The 22,588-nt window shown below is 42.5% G+C and overlaps 1 protein-coding gene across 1 annotated transcript in view; it reads left to right on the plus strand.

Moving 5' to 3' along the window:
• C15H9orf85 (chromosome 15 C9orf85 homolog) overlaps positions 1-7,453 on the plus strand; it is a 64,334-nt gene extending 56,881 nt beyond the window's left edge. The window contains exon 4 of the mRNA XM_065530701.2: positions 7,122-7,453. Coding sequence (XP_065386773.1) covers positions 7,122-7,377 — 256 coding nt within the window. The 3' untranslated portion in view covers positions 7,378-7,453. The remainder of the gene's footprint in view (positions 1-7,121) is intronic.
• The last annotated feature ends 15,135 nt before the right edge of the window (positions 7,454-22,588 follow it).

Below are 22,588 nucleotides of genomic sequence, written 5' to 3' on the forward strand. Positions count from 1 at the left end.
GCTCACGCCATTCTCCTGCCTCAGCCCCCCGAGTAGCTGGGACTACAGGCGCCCGCCACCACACCCGGCTAATTTTTTATATTTTTAGTAGAGACGGGGTTTCACCATGTTAGCCAGGATGGTCTCGATCTCCTGACCTTGTGATCCGCCCGCCTCGGCCTCCCAAAGTGCTGGGATTACAGGCGCGAGCCACCACGCCTGGCCCTCTTCTTTGTATTTTTATACATCTCATCACATTTGAATCTTTTTTCTCTTGTGAAATGTATATATAGAAAAAGTGCATATAATTTATACACTTTATAATAAATTTATGCATTTTTTATAATAAGCAATTATAGAGGAAAGTTCATGCATGTACACACCTGGGTGAGGAAACTGCCAGCATCAGGATACCCCAGCAAGCCTCTCCCTCAGCACAGGTTCATCTTTCTTCCCAAAGTTGGTACTATTCTTCTGAATTTTGATCATTATTGTCTTAATTTTTTTACTATCCATGTTTGTACTCCTAAACAATATAAATTAGCTTGGTCTGTTGTTTTTTTTAATTCTTTTCTGTCTTTTAATTTTTTATTATATATTTTTTATTTTTTAAAATTTTATTTATTTAATTAAGTTTTTTTTTTTTGAGATAAGAGTTTTGCTCTTGTCGCACAGGCTGAAGTGCAATGGCGTGATCTTGGCTCACGACAACCTCCACCTCCTGGGTTCAAGCGATTCTCCTGCCTCAGCCTCCCAAGTAGCTGGAATTACAGGTCCCCACCACCACGCCCAGCTGATTTTTTGTATTCTAGTAGAGACAGAGTTTCACCATGTTGGCCAGGCTGGTCTTGAACTCCTGACCTCAGGTGATCCACCTGCCTTGGCCTCCCAAAGTGCTGGGATTACAGGCGTGAGCCACCACACCAGTCCATATATTTTATTTTTTATTTTACTTTTTTTTTCTTTTTTTTGAGACGGAATCTCGCTCTGTTTCCCAGGTAGAGTGCAGTGGCATGATCTCGACTCACTGCAGCCTCCACCTCCCAGGTTCAAGAGATTCTCCTGCCTTAGCCTCCCAAGTAGCAGGGACTGCAGGCCTGCACCACCATGCCTGGCTAATTTTGCACAAGGTTTCACCATGTTGGCCAGGTGGTCTTGAATTCCTGGCCTTAAGTGATCCATCTACCTTGGCCTCCCAAAGTGCTGGGATTACAAGCATGAGCCTCTGCATCTGGCCCATAGTTTGTTTTTTCTCATGTTGAGAGACATTTGAGTTATCTCAAAATTTTCCTGTTACAACATACTAGCATGAACATTGTTATATGTGTCTCTTGTGCATTTCTGTTAGATATATATCTAGCAGTGGTAGAGGGAATCGGGTCTATGCATCTTCATTTTTACTATGTAAAACAAAACTTCTCCAGAGAGAGTTTATCCCCTTGTTCGTAGCAATGGATTAGAATTTCAGTGCTCTGCATCCTTTCTAACACTTGGTATCAGACTTTTTTGTCTTAATAATTTGTATTTCTAATTACAAATAAGCTTGAGCCCCTTTTTGTGTTTATTGGCTATTTCACTTTTGATAATAGATGATATTAGGGAATAATTTAAGTGGAATGTTATTTTAGAAAACCATACTGAAATACTTAAGGATGTAATACTAATTTACTTAAAAATATTTCAGCATAAAAAAAGTGCAGACGTAGATAACGTTTCAGTGACATCAGAAAATATTACCTGGGAATACATCAAAAAATATTCAAGAACTCTGTCAACAAAAATATAAAATCTTATCAAGACATTAAAGAAAGTGGAGGCTGGGTGAGTTGGCTCATGCCTGTAATCCCACCACTTTGGGAGGCCAATGCAGGCAGATTATCTGAGGTCAGGAGTTTGAGACCAACTTGCCCAACATGGTGAAACCCCATGTCTACTAAAAATACAAAAACTAGTCAGGCGTGGCAGCAGGTGCCTGCAATCCCAGCTACTCGGGAGGCTGAGGCAGGAGAATCGCTTGAACCCAATAAGCAAAGGTTGCAGTGAGCCGAGATCGCACCACTGCACTCCAGCCTGGGCTACAGAGCAAGACTCCGTCTCAAAAAAAAAAAATATATATATATATATATATATAGGTTGTGAAAACACAAATAGGACCTAAGTGCTCAGAAGTAAGTGGTACAATATTTCATCAAAACTTGGTTTAGACAGTTCTGTAACCTCTAGCAATGTTAATTTGAAGTATACGGATTAAATTTTAATATTAAACATTTATATGTAAATCATTTAAATATTTGAAATGAACTTTTTTATTTTTTGAGACGGAGTCTCACTCTGTCACCCAGGCTGGAGTGCAGTGGTGTGATCTCGGCTCACTGAAATCTCTGCCTCCCAGGTTCAAGAGATTCTCCGCCCTCAGCCTCCCGAGTAGCTGGGATTACAGGCGCCCGCCACCATGCCCAGCTAATTTTTGTGTTTTTTAGTAGAGACAGGGTTTTGCAATGTTGGCCAGACTGGCCTCAAACTCTTGACCTTAGGTGATCTGCCTGCCTCAGCCTCCCAAAGTGCTGAGATTACAGGTATGAGCCACCACGCCCAGTCACTTTTTTTCTTTTTTTTTTTTTTTTTTTTTTTTTGAGACGGAGTCTCGCTCTGTGGCCCAGGCTGGAGTGCAGTGGCCAGATCTCAGCTCACTGCAAGCTCCGCCTCCCGGGTTCACGCCATTCTCCTGCCTCAGCCTCCCGAGTAGCTGGGACTACAGGCGCCCGCCACCTCGCCCGGCTAGTGTTTTTGTATTTTTGTAGTAGAGACGGGGTTTCACCGTGTTAGCCAGGATGGTCTCCATCTCCTGACCTCGTGATCCGCCCGTCTCGGCCTCCCAAAGTGCTGGGATTACAGGCTTGAGCCACCGCGCCCGGCCACTTTTTTTCATTTTTAAAGTAAATCAAATGTCTTTGAATTCAACATAAGTTGTAACTAACATTTTTTAAAATACAGTTTTTTTAAAGATACCTTGAGCAAAAGAATCCAGACACAAGATGTTATATACTTTATGGGCCCCTTTATGCAAAGTTCAGAAATCGTTTTAAGTAACTTACGGTGATAGACATCAGAATAGTGGTTGTCTTTGGGGAAGTGATATTGATTGGGAATGCGTATAAGGGGAAACTTCTGGAATGCTGGAATCATCTGTATCTTGATCCAGGTGGTGGCTACACAGGTACAGAAATATAAAATTCAGCACTTAAAATGTGTTTATTTTGGCTGAGCACGGTGACTCAGGCCTGTAATCCCAGCACTTTGGGAGGCCAAGGCGGGCAGATCACGAGGTCAAGAGATCTAGACCTTCCTGGCCAACATGGTGAAACCCCATCTCTATTAAAAATATAAAAATTAGCTGGGCATGGTGGCACGTGCCTGTAGTCCCAGTTACTCAGGAGGCTGAGGCAAGAGGATTGCTTGAACCCAGGAGGCAGAGGTTGCAGGGAGCCACGATCGCACTACTGCACTTCAGCCTGGCGACGACAGAGCGAGACTCCGTCTCAAGGAAAAAAATAAAAATTGTTTATTTAGTTGTATGTCAGTTTTACCTCAATTAAAAAGTAATAACACTTTTAAAAATAAATTAGTAATGTATTGTTGTGAAATCCATGCCTTAAAATGAAACAACATAAATCTTGACTTAAGCAAGAGTAGTAGATAAAACCATTCTGAGGCAGAATGATCTGAATCTCACCGCTGTGACCCTGGGCTCATTTCTTTACCTTCATTAAGTTATGTTGTGTGTGCCTTTCTTTGAAAAATGAGGGCTGTAATTTCTACAGTGTAAAGTTATTGTGAGTATTAAATATGTAAAAAACAGAGTAGGTACTCTCTTCATGATGTTTATAAACATTTCTTGATACTTTTTGGTTGAGACATTCCTTTCAAATCATCCTAGGGGGTTTTGTGGGTGTAGGAATCAGGTAAAGTTGAAACTCTTGGATGGAAGTAAAAGAAAGAAACCTGGAGATAGAATTCCTATTGCACTGAAAGAGGAGAAGCAAACCTCTCCAATGAAAACATTTATACAGGAAAGTCAGGCTTGCTATTCAGTTTTTAATACTTGTTGAGTTATAGACTCTTAAATAATACCACCCATAAGTGTGTGAGTGCAGTAGCAAGCTTTAGAAAAAAATTGACAGTAACAACTTTATAAACTCTCCATTGTTTCTTCGTCAAAACTGTAACTATTGCTAACTGTAATTGATATCACACACACACCAAGGAACTTGAGTAAAACAAGTGATAAAAAAATTGATATTTTAAAATTACAAAATTGAACTAAAAATGGAAAGTGAATTAGAAAAACATATTCCATTACACTGAACTTTTATTCAAATTCTAAATTTGCATTTTAAATTACAAATACATTTTTAGCATAATTCAATATCACCTTATGTATTCCACTTTTTATTTTTATGTAATTGTTTAATATAGTTACAAATTTATTTGTGACAAATTCTTTTTCTTTTTCTTTTTTTCTTTTTTTTTTTGAGTTGGAGTCTCACTCTGTCACCCAGGCTGGAGTGCAGTGACACAATCTCAGCTCACTGTAACCTCCGCCTCCCAGGTTCAAGCGATTCTTCTGCCTCAGCCTTCAGAGTAGCTAGGATCACAGGTGTGTGCCACCATGCCCGGCTAATTTTTGTATTTTTAGTAGAGACGGGGTTTCACCATGTTGGCCAGGCTGGTCTCGAACTTCTGACTGCAAGTGATCCGCCCAGCTCAGCCTTCCAAAGTGCTGGGATTACAGGTGTGAGCCATTGCACCTGGCCTATATTTTTTCTTTAATCTGTAAGAGTTATTTATTTATTTTGTCATTATGAAGAAAAATCATAACATGGGAACAATGACCTAAATAACTGAAACAGGAAATGAACTGGCTCTGGGGAAATTGCCATGACCAGCTGAGGTTAGAAAAGATGGTCTAGAACAGGACAAAACTGACATCCCTTAGCAGAGGATATTACAACATGTCCGCAAAGTCAGGAAACAAAATAAAATGATTTTTAAAACTATGTTATTTACACTTCCAAACAGTATACGGTAGTCAATATGTTTTCTGGCAAAGTACTCTAAATTTAAAGCAATAGGTCCAATTGTGACTCTGGAAAAACATATAATGAGTAATCTGGAAACACAGGGAGAATAGTATATTATATACTTCTCCCAAAAACATTCTGAGCTTACTATTTAGAAATGCAACTGAACAGTTACACATTGTTTAAAAATAAGTTTCTCCTATGTTTCTCGTCTCTGCAACACTTGTGGCTGCCAGCTGACACAAGGCAGGTGCAGTGTGAGTGGCTGCCAGTGGACAGTGACAAAAACAAGACTTACTGAAACAAACAAGTGTTTCATAAATAATTTGGAAACAATTTTGGAATCCCTTTCTTGGCCATGGAAATAGTACATTTCAGATTCTGTTAATTGATTTATGTGTGGGAAATCCTCAACTGGTAATGCTGGAAATGCTTAATGATGCTATACTACTGTCGGTAAATGTGAGAGGACATCCTACAGTAATTGAAAATCCCAGAGGAAGCAAGCCGCAGTGAGGAGCCAGGCTGTCTCTGCAGGGTCATTAACATTTGATACAAAGTTTACATTGTAGCTGTGTGGTTCCACAAGCAGGTACAACTGAAAGGGGCCCTAAGGGATAGATTAGAGACAAATCAGGAATCCACAAAACAGCTCCATAGTATGTTTGGACCAGCATCTAACCAGTCGACCTTTGTATATTTTTCCAGTCATACAGCATCCTCTTTTTCTATGATCCACTTGTCAAGTAAATTTTGCCCACACATGGGACATGCTTCTAGTCCGAAAAATAAATCATGTTCTTCCCAGCTGTAAACTAATTGCAGAGATGAGTAAAAACATCATGGAATTGAACTTAAAGCAGCAATTTTGCTTTTCTTGGTTCACTGCTGCATTAAGGAGATGGAAACTTTAGAAGGAGTTTCAACTCAGGGATCACTGTCCCTTGAGTGAGACCCCACCTGTATGGAGGAGCTGGTGAACCTATATCTGCACTTAACATTGTTGGTAGACAGATTACTATATCTTGCTATTTATATACTATTTTGTATGTAGTAGATGTGATTAGTTAAGTCCAAATTCAATTAAAATTATCCCAGTATTCCTGAAATTATGTGTTTCCTCAATTTATGCTTAAGGTTCAATTTAACTATCGTGGGGCTGTGATTTTTTTTGCTGTTATAAAGGGATTCTTGGCCTGGAAATGGTTGGGAATTACTGATAAAAATACCAGCCTTCATTGTGCTGTAAAGTCAGTTAAATTGTATGAAAGCTTTTTTCATAGTGATAATTGTCTCTATATTTTTAAAATGCTTTATTGAGGCATAATTTACATGCATGAGACTCACCAACTTGAAGTGTATAATTTAATAGTTTGGTAAATATACAAGCATTGTGCATTTATCATCACAATCCAGTTTTAGAACATTTCCATCATCCCAAAATGATCCCTCATGCTCATTTGTAGCCACTCCCCATTCCCACTCCCCAGCCCCAAGCAACTTAATCTTTGTGTGTCCATAAAATTGCCTCTTATGAACCTTTCATATAAATGAGCTCATAAAATATGTAGTCTTTGAGTCTAGCTCCATTCACCTTACATGACATTTCTGAAGCAGAGCCATGTTAAAACATGTACCGATAGTTCATCATTTTTTTTTTCTGAATAGTATTCCATTGTATGGACATATTAATTTTGTTTACCCCTTCAAATTTGGATTGTTTCCACTTTGAGCTATTATGAATGATACTGTTGTGAATATTTGCATGCAAAGCCTTTGTGTGGACATGTTTTTATTTTTCTTGGATATATATACCTAACGGGGAGATTAGATTGCTGGATTGTGTGGTAAATTCATATTTAGTTTTTAAGGAACTACCAAACTTGTGGTAATGTCTGCACCCTTTTACAGTCCTAGAGCTTTGTGAGGACTCCACACTGAGGCAGCTCCAGATCCTCACCAACACTTGTAACTGTCAGTGCATTTTCATTATTGTCATTCTAGTGTGTGTGAAGTCTCACTGTGGCTTTAATTTGTATATTTCTTTTTTTTTTTTTTGAGATGGAGTCTCACTCTGTTGCCCAGGCTGGAGTGCAGTGGCAGGATCTTGGCTCACCACAACCTCTGCCTCCCTGGGTCAAGCGATTCTCCTGCCTCAGACTCTCGAGTAGCTGGGATTACAGGCACACACCACCATGCCCAGCTAATCTTTGTATTTTTAGTAGAGACGGGAGTTCACTATGTTGGCCAGGCTAGTGTCGAACTCCTCGTGATCCGCCCACCTCAACCTACCAAAGTGCTGGAATTACAGGTGTGAGCCATCACGCCTGGCCTAATTTGTATATTTCTAATGACTCATAATGTTGACTAAGCATCTTTTCTTTTTTTTTTTTTTTTTTTTTTGAGATGGAGTCTTGCTCTGTCACCCAGGCTGGAGTGCAGTGATGCCATTTCAGCTCAATGCAACCTCTGCCTCCCTGGTTCAAGTGATTCTCCTGCCTCAGCCTCCCAAGTAGCTGGGAGTACAGGCACACACCACCATGCCCAGCTAACTTTTGTATTTTTCATAGAAACGGGTTTTCACCATATTGGCCAGGATGGTCTCCATCTACTGACCTCGTGATCCGTCCACCTCAGCCTCCCAAAGTGCTGGGCTTACAGGCGTGAGCCACCGTGCCTGGCCGACTGAACATCTTTTCATGTGTTTATCAGCCAATCCTATATCTTCATTGGTGAAATGTCTGTTCAGATGTGTTGCCCATTTTAAGAATTGGGTTGTTTTCTTACCATTGAGTTATGAGTCTTTTATATATATTCTAGATACAAGTCCTTTATCAGATATAATTTGGAAATATTTTCTTGCAGTCTGTAATGTGTTATACATCAATTTTAAGATATCCTTCACATTGGCCGGGCGCGGTGGCTCAAGCCTGTAATCCCAGCACTTTGGGAGGCCGAGACGGGCGGATCACGAGGTCAGGAGATCGAGACCATCCTGACTAACACGGTGAAACCCCATCTCTACTAAAAAATACAAAAAACTAGCCGGGCGTGGTGGCGGGCACCTGTAGTCCCAGCTACTCGGGAGGCTGAGGCAGGAGAATGGCGTCAACCCGGGAGGCGGAGCTTGCAGTGAGCTGAGATCCGGCCACTGCACTCCAGCCTGAACGGCAGAGTGAGACTCCGTCTCAAAAAAATAAATAAATAAAAAATAAAAAATCCTTCACATTAAGAAACTAACAGTGTGGATAGTAATCCTGGTATTGACAGAGGTTTGGACTCCTGAAGCCTGAAAGACTATCTGCTGCCACGCCTGGGCACGTACTGCATCATTTACAAAAACTGTAGAGCATCCGTTGTGTGTGCAGTTGTGATTGCTTATAGATTTTTAGAATTGGAAGGCATGTAAAGAGCATGTAGTCTGGTACATTGCTTCAGTAGGTAAGTCAGTATGAACTTTTAAGAATTTTTGTTTTCTTCTGTATTGGGTCTATTGTGGGTATGTCCAATGTGACAGGGGAGGTAAGGGAAGTGGCATCCCCTGAGATTGTGATTGAAATGGCTTTCATCATCTTTAAGTGAATGTGAGATGCCAGTAATAGGATATATGTATATCTGTACTTGTGTCTCTCTGTGTATGTAAATAAATAAACATGCTGGAAGGAGGAGGCGATTCAATCAGGGACTTTGTGAAAGAAACAAAATAATAACTGGACCTTCCTTTAATGATGAAAACTGTTTATACAGCAAACCATCAAAGCCGAAATGTGAATTCTGGTATTAGTCTGATTTTTCCTAAGAAAATGTTGATGTAAGGACTGTAGTTGCAAAGATTGTTTTAGTATATTCTAGACCCTCTTTGTTTTGTTCTGTTTGGGGTTTTCCCTCCTCAAGTTGCTCTTGTCCACCACTAGACTGGCTGCCTTTTATTCCATAGCAGACAGTCCTTAAGTCTTTGCATATGTCCTTATTCAAAAATTAATCTTCATCAGTTTTTTTTCCTGCAGAAAACCGTTTTTAAATATCTTGCATAACAATGCCCTGCACCTGCAATGTCTGGTTGATGCCGTTTCCTTTCTCTCTTCTGTGTTCCCATTGGTAGAATAAATCAGTTCCTTCTTGAATCCTGAGCCAGAAGTGTACTTTAGAATCACCTGTAACATGTATTTAAAATACAGATTACCCAGCTCCCCGGGCAAAGCTCTTCTGCCATGTGACACCCTGATACAGTTCAGGGAGCCACTAAGGCAGGCCAAAATGGCTCAGCAGGCAAAGGTCCAAGCTGCCAGTTTATTGTGTCATTACAGCATGCTTAGCATAGCTAGGAGGACAGGCTCACACCCAGCCCCACAGCTGTTGCGCTACAGACTCAGGCACAGGGCTGTCTAAATGGCAGATGTGAGCCACAACTGTTGGGGACAAGCCAGCCATATTTGGGAAAATCTTATTGTAAGGGGCAAGTGTGAGTGAGATATAGGAGTCATGGGAAAATACAGCAACACAGTACATCTTGTGTTATGGGAGGGATGTGGAAGAAAGAGATAAACTGCTGGCCAGTGTCTCCTGACTGGGTAACTTGCCACCACATGGGCCAGGCAGATTGCAGCAGCTCTGCCTTCAGGAGGTGACTGGAGGAGGGGAGGAGAGAGAGGCATGATGAAGACAGATGCACCCTTTCCTAAGCAGGGGTTAATGTTCAGGCTGCCGAAAGGAACTCCACAGCCTGTTTCCCATCCCTCTTGTCCTTATCAAGTACTGGTCCTAATGTATGTGCTCTGCTTCCACTTTCTCAGGATGCTTACGTTTTTGCAAATACGTTTATGGCAAAGAGTTACCTCACCCACCTCTCCAAATATCTATTTGTTTTACATTTTTGTTGCAGGTGAGTGATCTCTTTACATAGCTTCAAATGGCATAACATTGAGCAGTATCCAAGCCTGGATATATCTGATGAGAGGAAAGTAATTGTGAGGCCTTTGTTCTAATTACAACTTTGTCACTATCTAACTCCATGACCCTAGCAAATTGCTTCAACTGTCTGGCCTGCAGTTTTTTTCTTGCGTTAAATAACAAACTTAGTCTAGATCAGTGGTTCTTATCATGTGGTTTCTGGACTAACAGCATCAGCATTACCTGGGAAACTTGTTAGAAATGCAAATTCTTGGGCTCTGCCCTAGATCTACAGAAACATACTCTGTGGGCGGGGCCCAGCAATCTGTGTTTGAAACGCGATTCTGATTATTTGACAAAAGTTTGCAAAGCACTGGTCTAGATAAGTAGTTCTTAGCCTTGGCTGCACATTAAAATCATCTGGGCAACTTTTATAACCTACCAATCCTGGCCTCTTCCTCCAAAGATTCTGACTTAAATGATTTCAGATGGGGTCCATTGTTATGTGGTTATAGCGGACGTCTAGGTGCTATCTGAGCTCTTCAAAACTAAAAGTCAGTGTTTCCCAGTTGTAAATGCATACCTCTAGACCTGGCCTTCTCAAGCCACTAGGTGTTGCTATAATAGAGAAGAAAAGGCATTTTCAAAACTGTCTTTGGATGTGGATGAGGAGGAGGAAAATGTATTTCTTAACTTCTGATAAGAGATTATTTTGTTATTTTAATCTGAGTGCAATTTGCTAAATACTCATTTTCAACCTGTTACACTTATTCAAAGAAATTAAATGCCCACAAATGACAGAAGGAATAAAGAATTGTGATATATATTTACAATAAAATACTCTTTAGCAATAAAAAGAAATAAACAAGTGATGCACGTTATAACATGGCTGAATCTCACAACATAATGAACCAGAAAGAAGTTCCTTTAAGTGAAAATCAAACACAGGTAAAACTAGTCTATGGTGATTGAGGTCAGGACAGTGATTACCCTTGAGGGTAGGGTGGTGATAATTAAAAGAGAGCATAAGGGAACCTTCCAGAGTGCCACAAATGTTCTACTTCTTGATCTGGTGATAGTTATTTACATATACACACACTGCACATATATATACACTGAGCTATACTCTTAAATTTGCACACTTTACTGTATATGTGTTACTCGTTAGTAATAAAGATTTAGTTACTCGTTAGTAATAAAGATTTACAAAAAATAAAATGTAATCCTCAGGTGGTACCCCAGCCCATTATCGCTTGGTATATATGCCATGTACCTTGGTATTTGTACCATCTGTGGTCACTAAAAGATGAACATAGCACTTTCATTTCGTGTTGATATTAAGTTAAAATGTATGTATCAATGTCTATGATCCCAAATGGAGAAGGTAATGGCATGGTCTCTATTTATTTAAACATTTAGTTTGTTTTGAATATTTGCATGCTGGCAGGTCCCACATTCTGCAGCAATACCCGTGGGTGATTGAATCTCTTCAAAACCATCTGCTATGTCTTCCTTACTCCTCAAATCTTGTAGTAGGATCTAAGAAATAAAACTGCCTGCTCTTTACTATCTGCAGAAAAAGACCTCACGCCTTCTCCTGTCAGTGACGGGTGGTCAAATGCATCCTAACAAATCAAGGTGACATTTAAAAAAAAAATCATTCTGTAGCAGGCAGAAACAAGTCCCTGCAAAATGCAATAAGCCACTGACTATTTAAACAAGGCATATTAGAAAGGCATTCAGGGAAGAAAAATGTGTTAGGGAAATGAAAACCAGAGCCACTTAGCAGAATGCAGAAAAATCCTTTGGAAAGGGAGTCTTATCATAATAGATGGGAAATTACCATTCATCACTCAGCTATCACTTTAAAGCCACAGGCTGGATGATCTCACTTGAGGGAGCACATCTTAAGCACTGTTCATCAAAAGCACAGGCTGGACTGGCTGATGTCTACCTATGAAATCATTCAAAGAGAGCAGAAATCTTTGTTCAGTTCGGACTGTATTAAATGCTGTCAGTTTTACCTGATACTGTCTTTTGAAATGCTGTGCTCTGTGCCATTACGTTCCAGTTATTTTGATGTCATTCTGTTGGAGTTGGGTAGAACACATAGGGCAGTTTTTGTTGTTGTTGTTGTTGTTGTTGTTTTCAGATTAAAAAAAGTTTTTAAGAGATGGGGTTTTGCTATGTTGCCCAGGCTGGACTCAAACTGCTAATTTGTGGGCTCAAGGGATCCTCCCACCTCAGCCTCCACGAGTAGCTGAGACTACAGGCACATGCCACCTGTTAACTTAAAAAAAAATCACAAATCTACAAGTTTGGAAAGGTGAGGAGACTTTATTTCTTATAAGGAGTTATAGCTTGCAAGGTAGCATCCTGCAGGTTGGGAAGCACAGCCTCCAGGCAAGACCAGAGACAGGCACTTCGAAGGAGGAAGGATTGGGGTAAGAGCTTTATGATGAATGGGTTGGCTAAACATACATGTTCAACAGGCTACAGGAGGATTATAAATATTCATGAAGGTGGTCCTGACGCATGCATATTGAACAAACACGTAGGGTATGTACAACTCATGTTCACTTTAGGGTGGAGACTTAACATTTAAATGTTAGGCCCTATACGTACATAACATTTAAAAATTAGGTCCTGTACATCAGGTCTTTTCAGGACATGAACGCACACAAATGCACAACCTCTGTAAACCAGCCGGAACCAGTCCAGAATCGGTGTTCTTATCAGGGGAAAGTTGTTGAAACCAGTCTCTTGTCCAATCAAGGCTATAGTTGTGGCTGGTGCAACCAGGGGTTCAGTTAGTCAGGGTTGCGTGAGCTGCAACTTTTTTTACTATTGCTTATCTCAAGACTAGCATTTGTTTAGCTGCTAGAGAAAAAGAAACCCTTGTGGCAGTTAGAACACAGTTTATCCTTTAAGTGTGGGAGTGCATGACTTAACTCTTGCCTGGCATAGCCTAGGTCCTGTTTGTAATTTGGTGTCTTATTGCCACAAAGAGTCTGTTCTATCAATCTTATGATCTCTATTTTAACATTAATGCTGGGTGGTAATGGTGCCATGCTGTTACTAGCCCCAGGGTAATTATACCACGCTTAGTGAATTCCCTATGCCCTACTCATATCCTTCTAAATAGTGCCTTTATTAAACTCTCTTTAAGCTATCCAATTGGAGTATGTCCTCTATTTATTTCTGGAATTTTTTTTTTCTTTTTTTTTTGAGATGGAGTCTCGCTGTGTCACCAGGCTGGAGTGCAGGGGCGTGATCTCAGCTCACTGCAACCTCCGACTCCCTGGTTCAAGCAATTCTCCTGCCTCAGCCTCCCAAGTAGCTGGGATTACAGGCACCTGCCACCATGCCTGGCTAATTTTTGTATTTTTAGTAGAGATGGGGTTTCACCATCTTAGCCAGGCTGGTCTTGAACTCCTGACCTCATGATCCACCCATCTCAGCCTCCCAAAGTGCTGGGATTATAGATGTGAGCCACCGCACCCAGCCTCTTTCTGGGATCTTGACTGACACAGAAATTGCTACTACAGGTGCCCCAGGAGAAAGACTCAGATTGGGAATCTTGGTTTGGACAGCCCGTTTACTTACTTGCCAGTGGTAAATGCGACACAGATAACCCCTGCCATAGGGCAGCATCATGGTTATTCACATTATCACTGTGTGGGCATGAAATGAAGAGCAGGAAGAGGACAAGGCATTGGGAGATCAAGTACTGTGGCACTGACATTATGGTGATTAGTAATGATTACATAGACCATGGGACCACCTGGCTTCTTTGAACAGTGCGAGAAAGTATGTGAAGAATAAAGGAAAAACGAAATTGCACGTGTGCAGTTGAGATTGTAAGTGGATAATCAGAAAGCCTGGGTGGCAGCTTTTGAAGGATGAAGTGTCTCCTATCCTCACAGAGCAGATGACACTGTGGGCCACGTCCAGTTCCTAATGCTGAGCACTGTAACAACATTTAATTGGGTTGCACAACAACTTCACTAGGCCTTTTCTGCCAAGGTGAGGGCACTGGTAGAGGAGTGGAGCTTAAAACAGGGGTTGGATCAATGTGGGTAAAACAGAATTTTGAAACTCCTGACTCCCTTGGACTTCCCTAGCTGTGGGAGGGAGCTCTGCCTCCATTGTTTGAGAGAAGCAGTTCTTACCTACACCAGAATTCTTCCAACACCTGCACCTGGGGCAGTTGTCACACAGGCTGAGCTAGTGCCCCTCAGGACCTCCCTCCACCCAATACCTGCCCCTCTTTACTGAAAGGAATTACAAGTCCTGAAGTGAGTAGTGATAGCCTGTACCCAGAAAGAAGTTTAGATCAGGATTGTACCAAACTATATTGTCAGGAGCCTGGGGAGCCCTTATGGGGTAGTGAATCCTAAGGATGTTAGACACAGGAGATAAAATATATGGCTTTACTGAGCCGCACCCACAGAGATGGGTTGGAATTTAATGTACTGCATGGGCCACCCAGGAGTGAACATTAATGGTCTGCTAGCTTGGCTAATTGAGCTTGAACTCATGGCCTCGAGCCTTGATACTCAGTGTGGTCTGTGGATCAGCAGCAGTGGTATCACCTGGGAGATGAATAGAATCCTAGAATCTCAGAATCCACCCCAGATCTACTGAAGCAAAACTCTGTATTTTACAATCCTGCCAGGTGACTTGTGTGCATATTAAAGATTGAGAAAAACTCCTCTAGGCCTCTGATATAATGAGATTGAAATATTGAACAGTGGCTTCCAAACTGTGTTCCCAAACAACAGTGTTGGCACCATCTGGGAACTCAGAAATGCAAATTCTCAAAACCCAGCCAAGATCTCCCGAATCAGAGACTTAACGGGGTAGGGCGCGGGAATCTGTGTTTTGACAAGCTGTCCAGGGGATTCTGATGCACACTCTTGTTTGCGTCGGTTTCATGACCTGCTTATGGCCTATAGTTAATTAGGTCAAAATGCTGGAACTTCCCTGGCATACCAAAGAGCAGTGCTTCTCTATTACAAACAGCTACTCAGCCACCCTCTCGCGGGCTTGTCACCAAAGCAGCAGGAAGTGCCTCAGTGGGAAGATACCAACCTGCTTGGAAAGGTGATGACTGTCCTTGAGAGGCCAGAGATAACCTTGGGGGAAATTGCAAAAGGACTGGTTTTTCTGATCTCATGGGAATATGGGACCCCAGAGGCTTGAAGCCAAATGGCAGCATTTTACTGTCAAAGACAGTTGAGTACACTGGCTACAGTAAGCCACAGAGACAGAGGTTATTAGAGATTTTTGGCCCACAGGCATCTGTGGCAATAACTAAATGATCATAGGATCTCTTGAAATGAAATATGTGGTCACTACTGAAGTTCTTCTTGATATATACAGGTGAAAAAATTGGGGCTATACTGGGAAAACCTCAGATCTATCTAATGGGAAATCCTGGCCTCTTAGGTCCCAGATCTAAGCCAAAGCCCCTCAACAGAGGAAAAGGGTGGATCCTTTGAGGACGGATGCTATAGTAGAGGCATAGTTGTTTATCATGAACGATCCATCTCCTCTTCCCTGGAAGAACCTACTGCCATTTACTTAAGAAGCTATACATAGAGCAGAGAGAAATAACACATCCTCTCAGGAGCTACTAGATACTTACTCTGAACTGACATTTATCCTAGGAGACCTGAAGAATGCCAGTGGGGTCCACCATTCAGATAACTGGTGGAGTGTGGACCCAGGTTTATCCTACCGTTAGTCCAGTAGGACCTTGGATCCACATTGTGGTTATTTCCCAGCCTTAAAATATACAGTGGGGCTAGATATGCTTAGTAATAGGCAGATGCCCATATTTGTTACCTGATTTATGGAGTGAGAGTTACTATGGTAGAAAGGGCCAAGTCAAGACCCTGGAACCGCACCACCACCCTCCTTCATGATAGTAAGCTGAAAGCAATTCCCCATCTGTAGGGGAATTGCAGAGGTTGGTGCCACCATCGAACACTTAAAAGATGCAGTGCTTCGATCCCTATCACATGCTCATTCAACTTACCTGTTTGGCCAGTGTAAGAGTCAGACAGGTTATGGAAAATGATTGCATATCACTGCAAACTTTAACAGATGGTGATGGCAAACATCAACGATCTGGATGTAGTATCTTTACTGGAACAAATCAATACGGCCCTAGTGTCCACTTACAGTCATTGACCTGGCATATTCCTTTCTCCCCCATTCTCATAATTAACAAAAATCAGAAGACGTTCACATTTTCAAGGCAGGGCAACATTATACCTTTACTTAGTTGCCTCCAGGCCACATGAACTCTCCTGGTCTCTGTTATAAAACAGTCCAAAGGGTCTGTAATCAACTTGATACTGTACATCATGCCACTCTCATCTTTTACAATGATGACATAATGCTAACTGGAACTGGGGAACAGGAAGTAGCAAGTACCCTAGATGTCTTAGTAAGTCACATTCGTGCCAGAGGATAGGAGATAGAGTCCATGAACATTCAGGAGCCTGCTGTATGTCTAATGTTTTGAGGGGTGCAATAGCCTGGGGTACGTCTCTCACTTTCTAAGAGTGACAAGTAACTTGCCCTGCTTTGCACTGGTCACCACAAAGGGGCACAACATTTGTGGAGCTGCTTTAGATTTCGGAGGCAACAAGCCACATTTGGCCGGGCGCGGTGGCTCAAGCCTGTAATCCCAGCACTTTGGGAGGCCGAGACGGGCGGATCACGAGGTCAAGAGATCGAGACCATCCTGGCTAACACGGTGAAACCCCGTCTCTACTAAAAAATACAAAAAACTAGCCGGGCGAGGTGGCAGGCGCCTGTAGTCCCAGCTACTTGGGAGGCTGAGGCAGGAGAATGGCGTAAACCCGGGAGGCGGAGCTTGCAGTGAGCTGAGATCTGGCCACTGCACTCCAGCCTGGGCGACAGAGCGAGACTCCGTCTCAAAAAAAAAAAAAAAAAAAAAAAAACAAGCCACATTCGTGCATACTGCTTGAACCCATCACCTAGGAAGCTGCGAAGCTGACAGTTTGGAGTGGGATACAGAGCACGAAAGGGTTCTGAGGCAGATCCAGGCTGTGGTGCCAGCTGTCCTGTCACTTGAGCCTTCTGACCCCACAGACTCAATGATCCTCAAAATACCTTTGACCAACAGAGGTGTCTTATGGAGCCTCTGGCAATCCTCAGTAGGAAACTCATGACCTGCTGGTGATTATTACCATTGGAAGGTGGCTCTGGCTTGTTCCTGCACCCTGGTAGAGCCTGAAAGCCTTATCATGGGCTGCCCTGTGTTTGTGTGACCCAGACTACCCACCAAGCATGGCAATATCCTCTGAACCATAAAGCTGTTTATATGTGCAGCAGCATTCCATTTGTTAAAGCAAACTAAATATGGCCTGAGAAGGACTCCGTACTTCTATATTTGAGTCCTTGTGGATGAACTGTAACCTAGCTTAATAGTCAGACAAAACTGAAAACCTAACTTAAGAGTATGTGCCTGTAACAATAACTGAGTCTTGGCCAATGCCAGCAGCCATACTTCAACCACTCATAGACTGCTAAGTGTTCAAACTGTTCAAATAAGGCAAACGCCAACTTGTAACCAATCCAGCTGTTTCTGTCCCTCACTGCTGATTTCTGTATGTTATTTCCCTTTTTATGTCTATAAATCTTCTTCCACCACGTGGCTGCGCTGGAGTCTCTGTGAATCTGCTGTGATTCTGGGGGTTGCCCGATTCGCCAGTTGTTCATTGCTCAATAAAACTTCTTTAAATTGAATTTGGCTGAAGTTTTTCTTTTATCACATTACACATGCAAGTGGGATACATGCAGTCAACCTGCTTGTGCAGTGTACTTGGCTCCTGAACCTACACGAGTGAAGCAAACTGCACGAGCAAGGGACCTGGCCGCCTGCATTGCCTGGTCCTCTGCTTCACTGCCCTCCCTCACCTCGTACACATGGCCCCAGGGGAAGATTTCTATGACCACTTGATGGAGGAAAATGGGTCTAGTTTACTGACAGGTCTTCCAGGTATGCTGGCTTCTGTAGCACAGATTCATTCAGGGATGGCCGTGAAAGCCTCCCAATGGGCAGAACTTTGGTACTTCTGATTGTCCACTTTGTGTGAAAGAAGAGATGGCTCAGATCTCAAATGATTTATAAACAGTAGGAAGTAGATTTACCAGATTGCTAGGGACTTGGAGAAAACAATTGAGGAAAACTGGTGTCATGAAGGCTTGGGAGAAAAGCATGAGAAGGGATATTTCAGAACAGATGGTGGACAAGATAACCTGTCCTGTGGATGTTGAGATGTCTTTCTCCAGCCACTCCAGTGCTTTCCCAATGAGCCTATGCACAAAGTGGCCACAGTGGCAGGGATAGAGCCAGCCATGAACTCAGCGATATAGACTTCCCCTCATGTTGTTGCCGTCACTGCTGAGTGCCTCACCTGCCCACAGGAAAGGCCAAACCTGAGCCTTGGATACGATACCATTCCCAGGGTCACCAGCCAGCCATCGGGTGATACACCAATTACACTGGGATTCTTTCATGGAGGGAACAGTGGTTTGTCCCCTACAAGATCCAACACATACTCTGAATGCTGATTTCTCTTCCTTGCTTCCAGCACTTCTGCCAGAATCACTGTCTTTGGACTTAGAGAATTCCTGATTTGTAGCCACCATATCTTACACAACACTGTCTCTAATCAAGGGACTCATGTTGTGGCAAGGAAAGTAAAGAAATCGGTTTGCACTCATGGAATTCATTGACCTAATATGTGCCCCATTACCTAGAATAACCTGGGTTGATAAAGGGTAGAATGTCTAGACTACTGTAGATTCAATCAATGGAACCAACTCTGTAAGTTTGGGTTACCATCTTTTTTTTTTTTTTCTTTGAGACAGAGTCTCGCTCTGTCACCCAGGTTGGAGGGCAGTGGTGCAATCTTGGCTCACTGCAACCTCTGCCTCTCGGGTTCAAGCGAGTCTCCTGCCTCAGCCTCCCGAGTAGCTGGGACTACAGGCGTGTGCCACCACACCCAGCTAGTTTTTTGTATTTTTAGCAGAGACGGGTTTTTGCCGTGTTAGCCAGGATGAATCTGAATCTGAATCTCCTGACCTCAGGTGATCCACCCGCCTTGGCCTCCCAAAGTGCTGGGATTACAGGCATGAGCCACCGTGCCCAGCCTGGGTTGCAGTTGCAGTATATGCTTTAAATCATCAGTGAACATAAAAGGCCCTCTTCCCCAGAGCCAGAATGTCTAGTAAACAAGAGGTGGATGTGGGAGTACCCTCTCACAGCTGTACCGAACAGTCCTTTTAAGATTTTGCTTCCTTTCCCTACCATCCTGAGTTCAAAGGATTTGAAGGTGCTAGAACTTGTAGAAGTTCCTCCACCAGGAAATACGGTAATGATTCCAATTACTTGGTAGCCCTGACCATTTTAGGCTTCTCATGCCTCTGAGCAAACAGGCAGAGAAGAGAGCTATCCTATTGGCCACGGTGACTGATCTCGATACCAGAAGAAATTAGGTTGTTACTTCACAATCAGGGAAAAGAGAACCACAGCTGGAATGCAGAGGATTCACAGGGGCATCTCTTCAGTCCTCGCTTACCTAAGAGTCTTACTCAGTAGAAAACAGGGCCATCCAACAAAACAAGACCACTAAGATCTCAGACTCACCAGGTATCAATGCTAGAGCTACCCCACAAGATAAAGAATCCCAACCAGCTGAGTCCTGACAGAAAACACAAAACAGGTGGTAGAGGAAAGCAGAGACTGGGCACGGTGGCTCATGCGTGTAATCCCAGCATTTTGGGAGGCTGAGGCAGGTGGATCACTTGAGCCCAGGAGTTTAAGACCAGTCTGAGCAACATGGTGAAACCCTGTCTCTATGAAAAAGTACCAAAAAATTAGCTGGGTGTGGTGGCGTGCGTCTGTGGTCCCAGCTACTCAGGGGTCTGAGGTGGGAAGATCACTTGAGTCTGGGAGATCAAGGCTGCAGTGAGCTATGTTCACAACTCTATACTGTAGCCTGGGCAGCAGGAGTGAGACCCTGTCTTGAAAAAAAAGAAAAAAAAAAGACTGAATTGACATCGCCAGAAGATGATACAGTTACCGGTGAGCCTTTGCATATCTCTTGTGTTGGGGACATGAATTTTTCACTTGGAGGACAGGAGTGGATGCTTAAGGGAAGAGAGAAGAGATTGCACTGAAAGCTTCCTTTTGGCCTTGCAGATACACACTGTCCCCTTCTCCCCCAGTGCTATTCCCAAGGAAGTTGACATTTAGGGGCCACAGCAATGCACCTTCTATGATTTCTGATTTCCTATGGGTTTGGTCTTTGGGAAGCATCCACAGGGAACTGGAGGAAGGAGAGGTTGGAGGATTTATTCCCTTGTCTCCCTGCATTAAAGGTTGCTGCAGGCTGGTAGTGCCCCTCAACTGAAGGCCCTCTCCACACAATTGTCTAAGTTTCTGGCTTCTAGTAATCACTAGAAACCACTTTGTCCCTCCCTCCTTCAGGCCTAGGCAGGACTAGGCTTGGGGTATTGTCCTATCTCTTATGAGTTTTCTGTACCCTATTCTGACCTTCTAAATTGGGTATTTACTTAAATTTTTCAAATTACCCAATTTGAGTGGGCCATCTGCTTGTCAGATTCCTTATGTGGACATTTGTATAAAACATGAAAGTCATTAATTTTTTAAAAGGAAATAAGGGCTGGGTGCAGTAGCTCATGCCTCTAATGCCAGCGTTTTGGGAGAGTGAGGCAGGTGGATCACCTGAGCCCAGGAGTTCCAGACTGGCCTGGGCAATATAGTGAGACCCCTCTCTACAAAAAATAAAAAAAAAAATTAAAAATTAAAAAAACTATCCAGGTGTGGTGGTGTACCCAGCTACTCAGGAGGCTGAGATGGGAGAATTGCTTGAGCTGAGAGGCAGAGGTTGCAGTGAGCAGTGATTGAGTCACTGCACTCCAGCCTGGGCGACAGAGTGAGACCCCATCTCAAAAAAAAAAAAAAAAAAAAAAAGTAATTAATAAGCCTAGCTTTCTCTCCTTATCTTTTCCTCTATCAACCAGACCAGGGCTTAGAGGGAATCAGCTCAGGGCCTGTAGTACTTAGATTCAGAAGTCCTAAAGTTGCAGCTTGGGGCTTAGGAGTCTCAGGCTTAGAAATTCTATTTTAAAATCTGTTAAAATATCAATTAATATGAGCACTAATTCAGCTATGGGTAACCACTTGCCTTTGGCTGGTGTGTCAGTTGCAGGGCAATGTTTCTAGGAGAAATGTATTTTGTGTTCAAAGTAACTGACCCATGAACCTTGCAATATATTAATACATATATGCACCCATACGTATATTAAATATCCTAGCATGGCTAAAACTAAAAAGACTGACCATGTCAAATGTTGGCAACAGCGAATAGTTACTAAATGTTCATACGTTGCTCATGGGGATGTAAAATAGGACAACCACTTTGGAAAACACTTTGAAAACTTAAACATTCATCTACCACATGGCCCAGTCATTCTACTCCTAGTCATTTCCTCAAGATAAATGAAATAGAAATGAGAAATTTAAAAATGAGAAAACTTTAGTTCAGAGAGGAAAAGTAATTAGTTCAAGACAAAGTGGGGATTTAACCTTATTTAAATCTGCTTCATGTGTTGTTCCTGCACCATTCTGTCCCTCTCTGTGTGCGTGTGTGTGTCTCTCTCTCTCTGGCCAGAAATTGAACTGGGCCCCATATGACAGATGTAAGAATTTGGGGAAGGAGATTCCAAAAGGAGAGAAGCAACTCTAATAACAGTAGCAGGAACAACTGTGTTGAAGAACCAGGAGTCAGGCCAGCCCAACAGAGGAAAAGCATCCTTTTGGAAAGGAGAGTCAATAAGACTTATAAGGCAAGTGGCAGTCAGGTTTCAAAGGCAATGAATTTTCTGTTTTTCAGGATAGGAAGTTAGGACTTTGTTCCATAGACTGTAGATCCCAGTGAATAGTGAGACTGGTGGAGGAACAGGGGTGACTTATCCATTAGGCAGAGTAGGTTCAGTGTCTAGGACCCAGGATACTTTCAGGAGCCCATAAAAATGTTTAAATTTTAATGTATCTCAAAAGAAGAAAAAATGAGTACAGTAATAATAATGAATATATAAAATGAATACACTCTGGATCAGATCCATCTTTATAACTATGCAGTTGTAAAATACAATTGTGGGCTGGGCGCGGTGGCTCATGCCTGTAATCCCAGCACTTTGGGAGGCTGAGGCAGGCAGATCACCTGAGGTCAGTAGTTCGAGACCAGCCTGGCCAACATGGTGAAACCCCATCTCTACTAAGAATACAAAAATTAGCCAGGTGTGATGGCGCACACCTGTAGTCCCAGCTAATTGGGAGGCGGTAAGGCAGGAGAATCGCTTGAACTTCAGTGAGCCGAGAGGATATATAACTGGCAAATAAACACATGAAAAGATGTTCAACATCATTACCCAGTAGGAAACTGCAAATGAAAACCACAATGAGATATCACTATACATCTATTATAACAGCTAAAATAGAAAATAGTGACAATACCAAATGGTGACAACTTAATTTTTCATACATTTCTGGTGGCAATATCAAATGA

Source organism: Macaca fascicularis, chromosome 15 (genome assembly GCF_037993035.2).
Source record: "Macaca fascicularis isolate 582-1 chromosome 15, T2T-MFA8v1.1".
In the NCBI taxonomy this organism is placed as follows: Eukaryota; Metazoa; Chordata; class Mammalia; order Primates; family Cercopithecidae; genus Macaca; species Macaca fascicularis.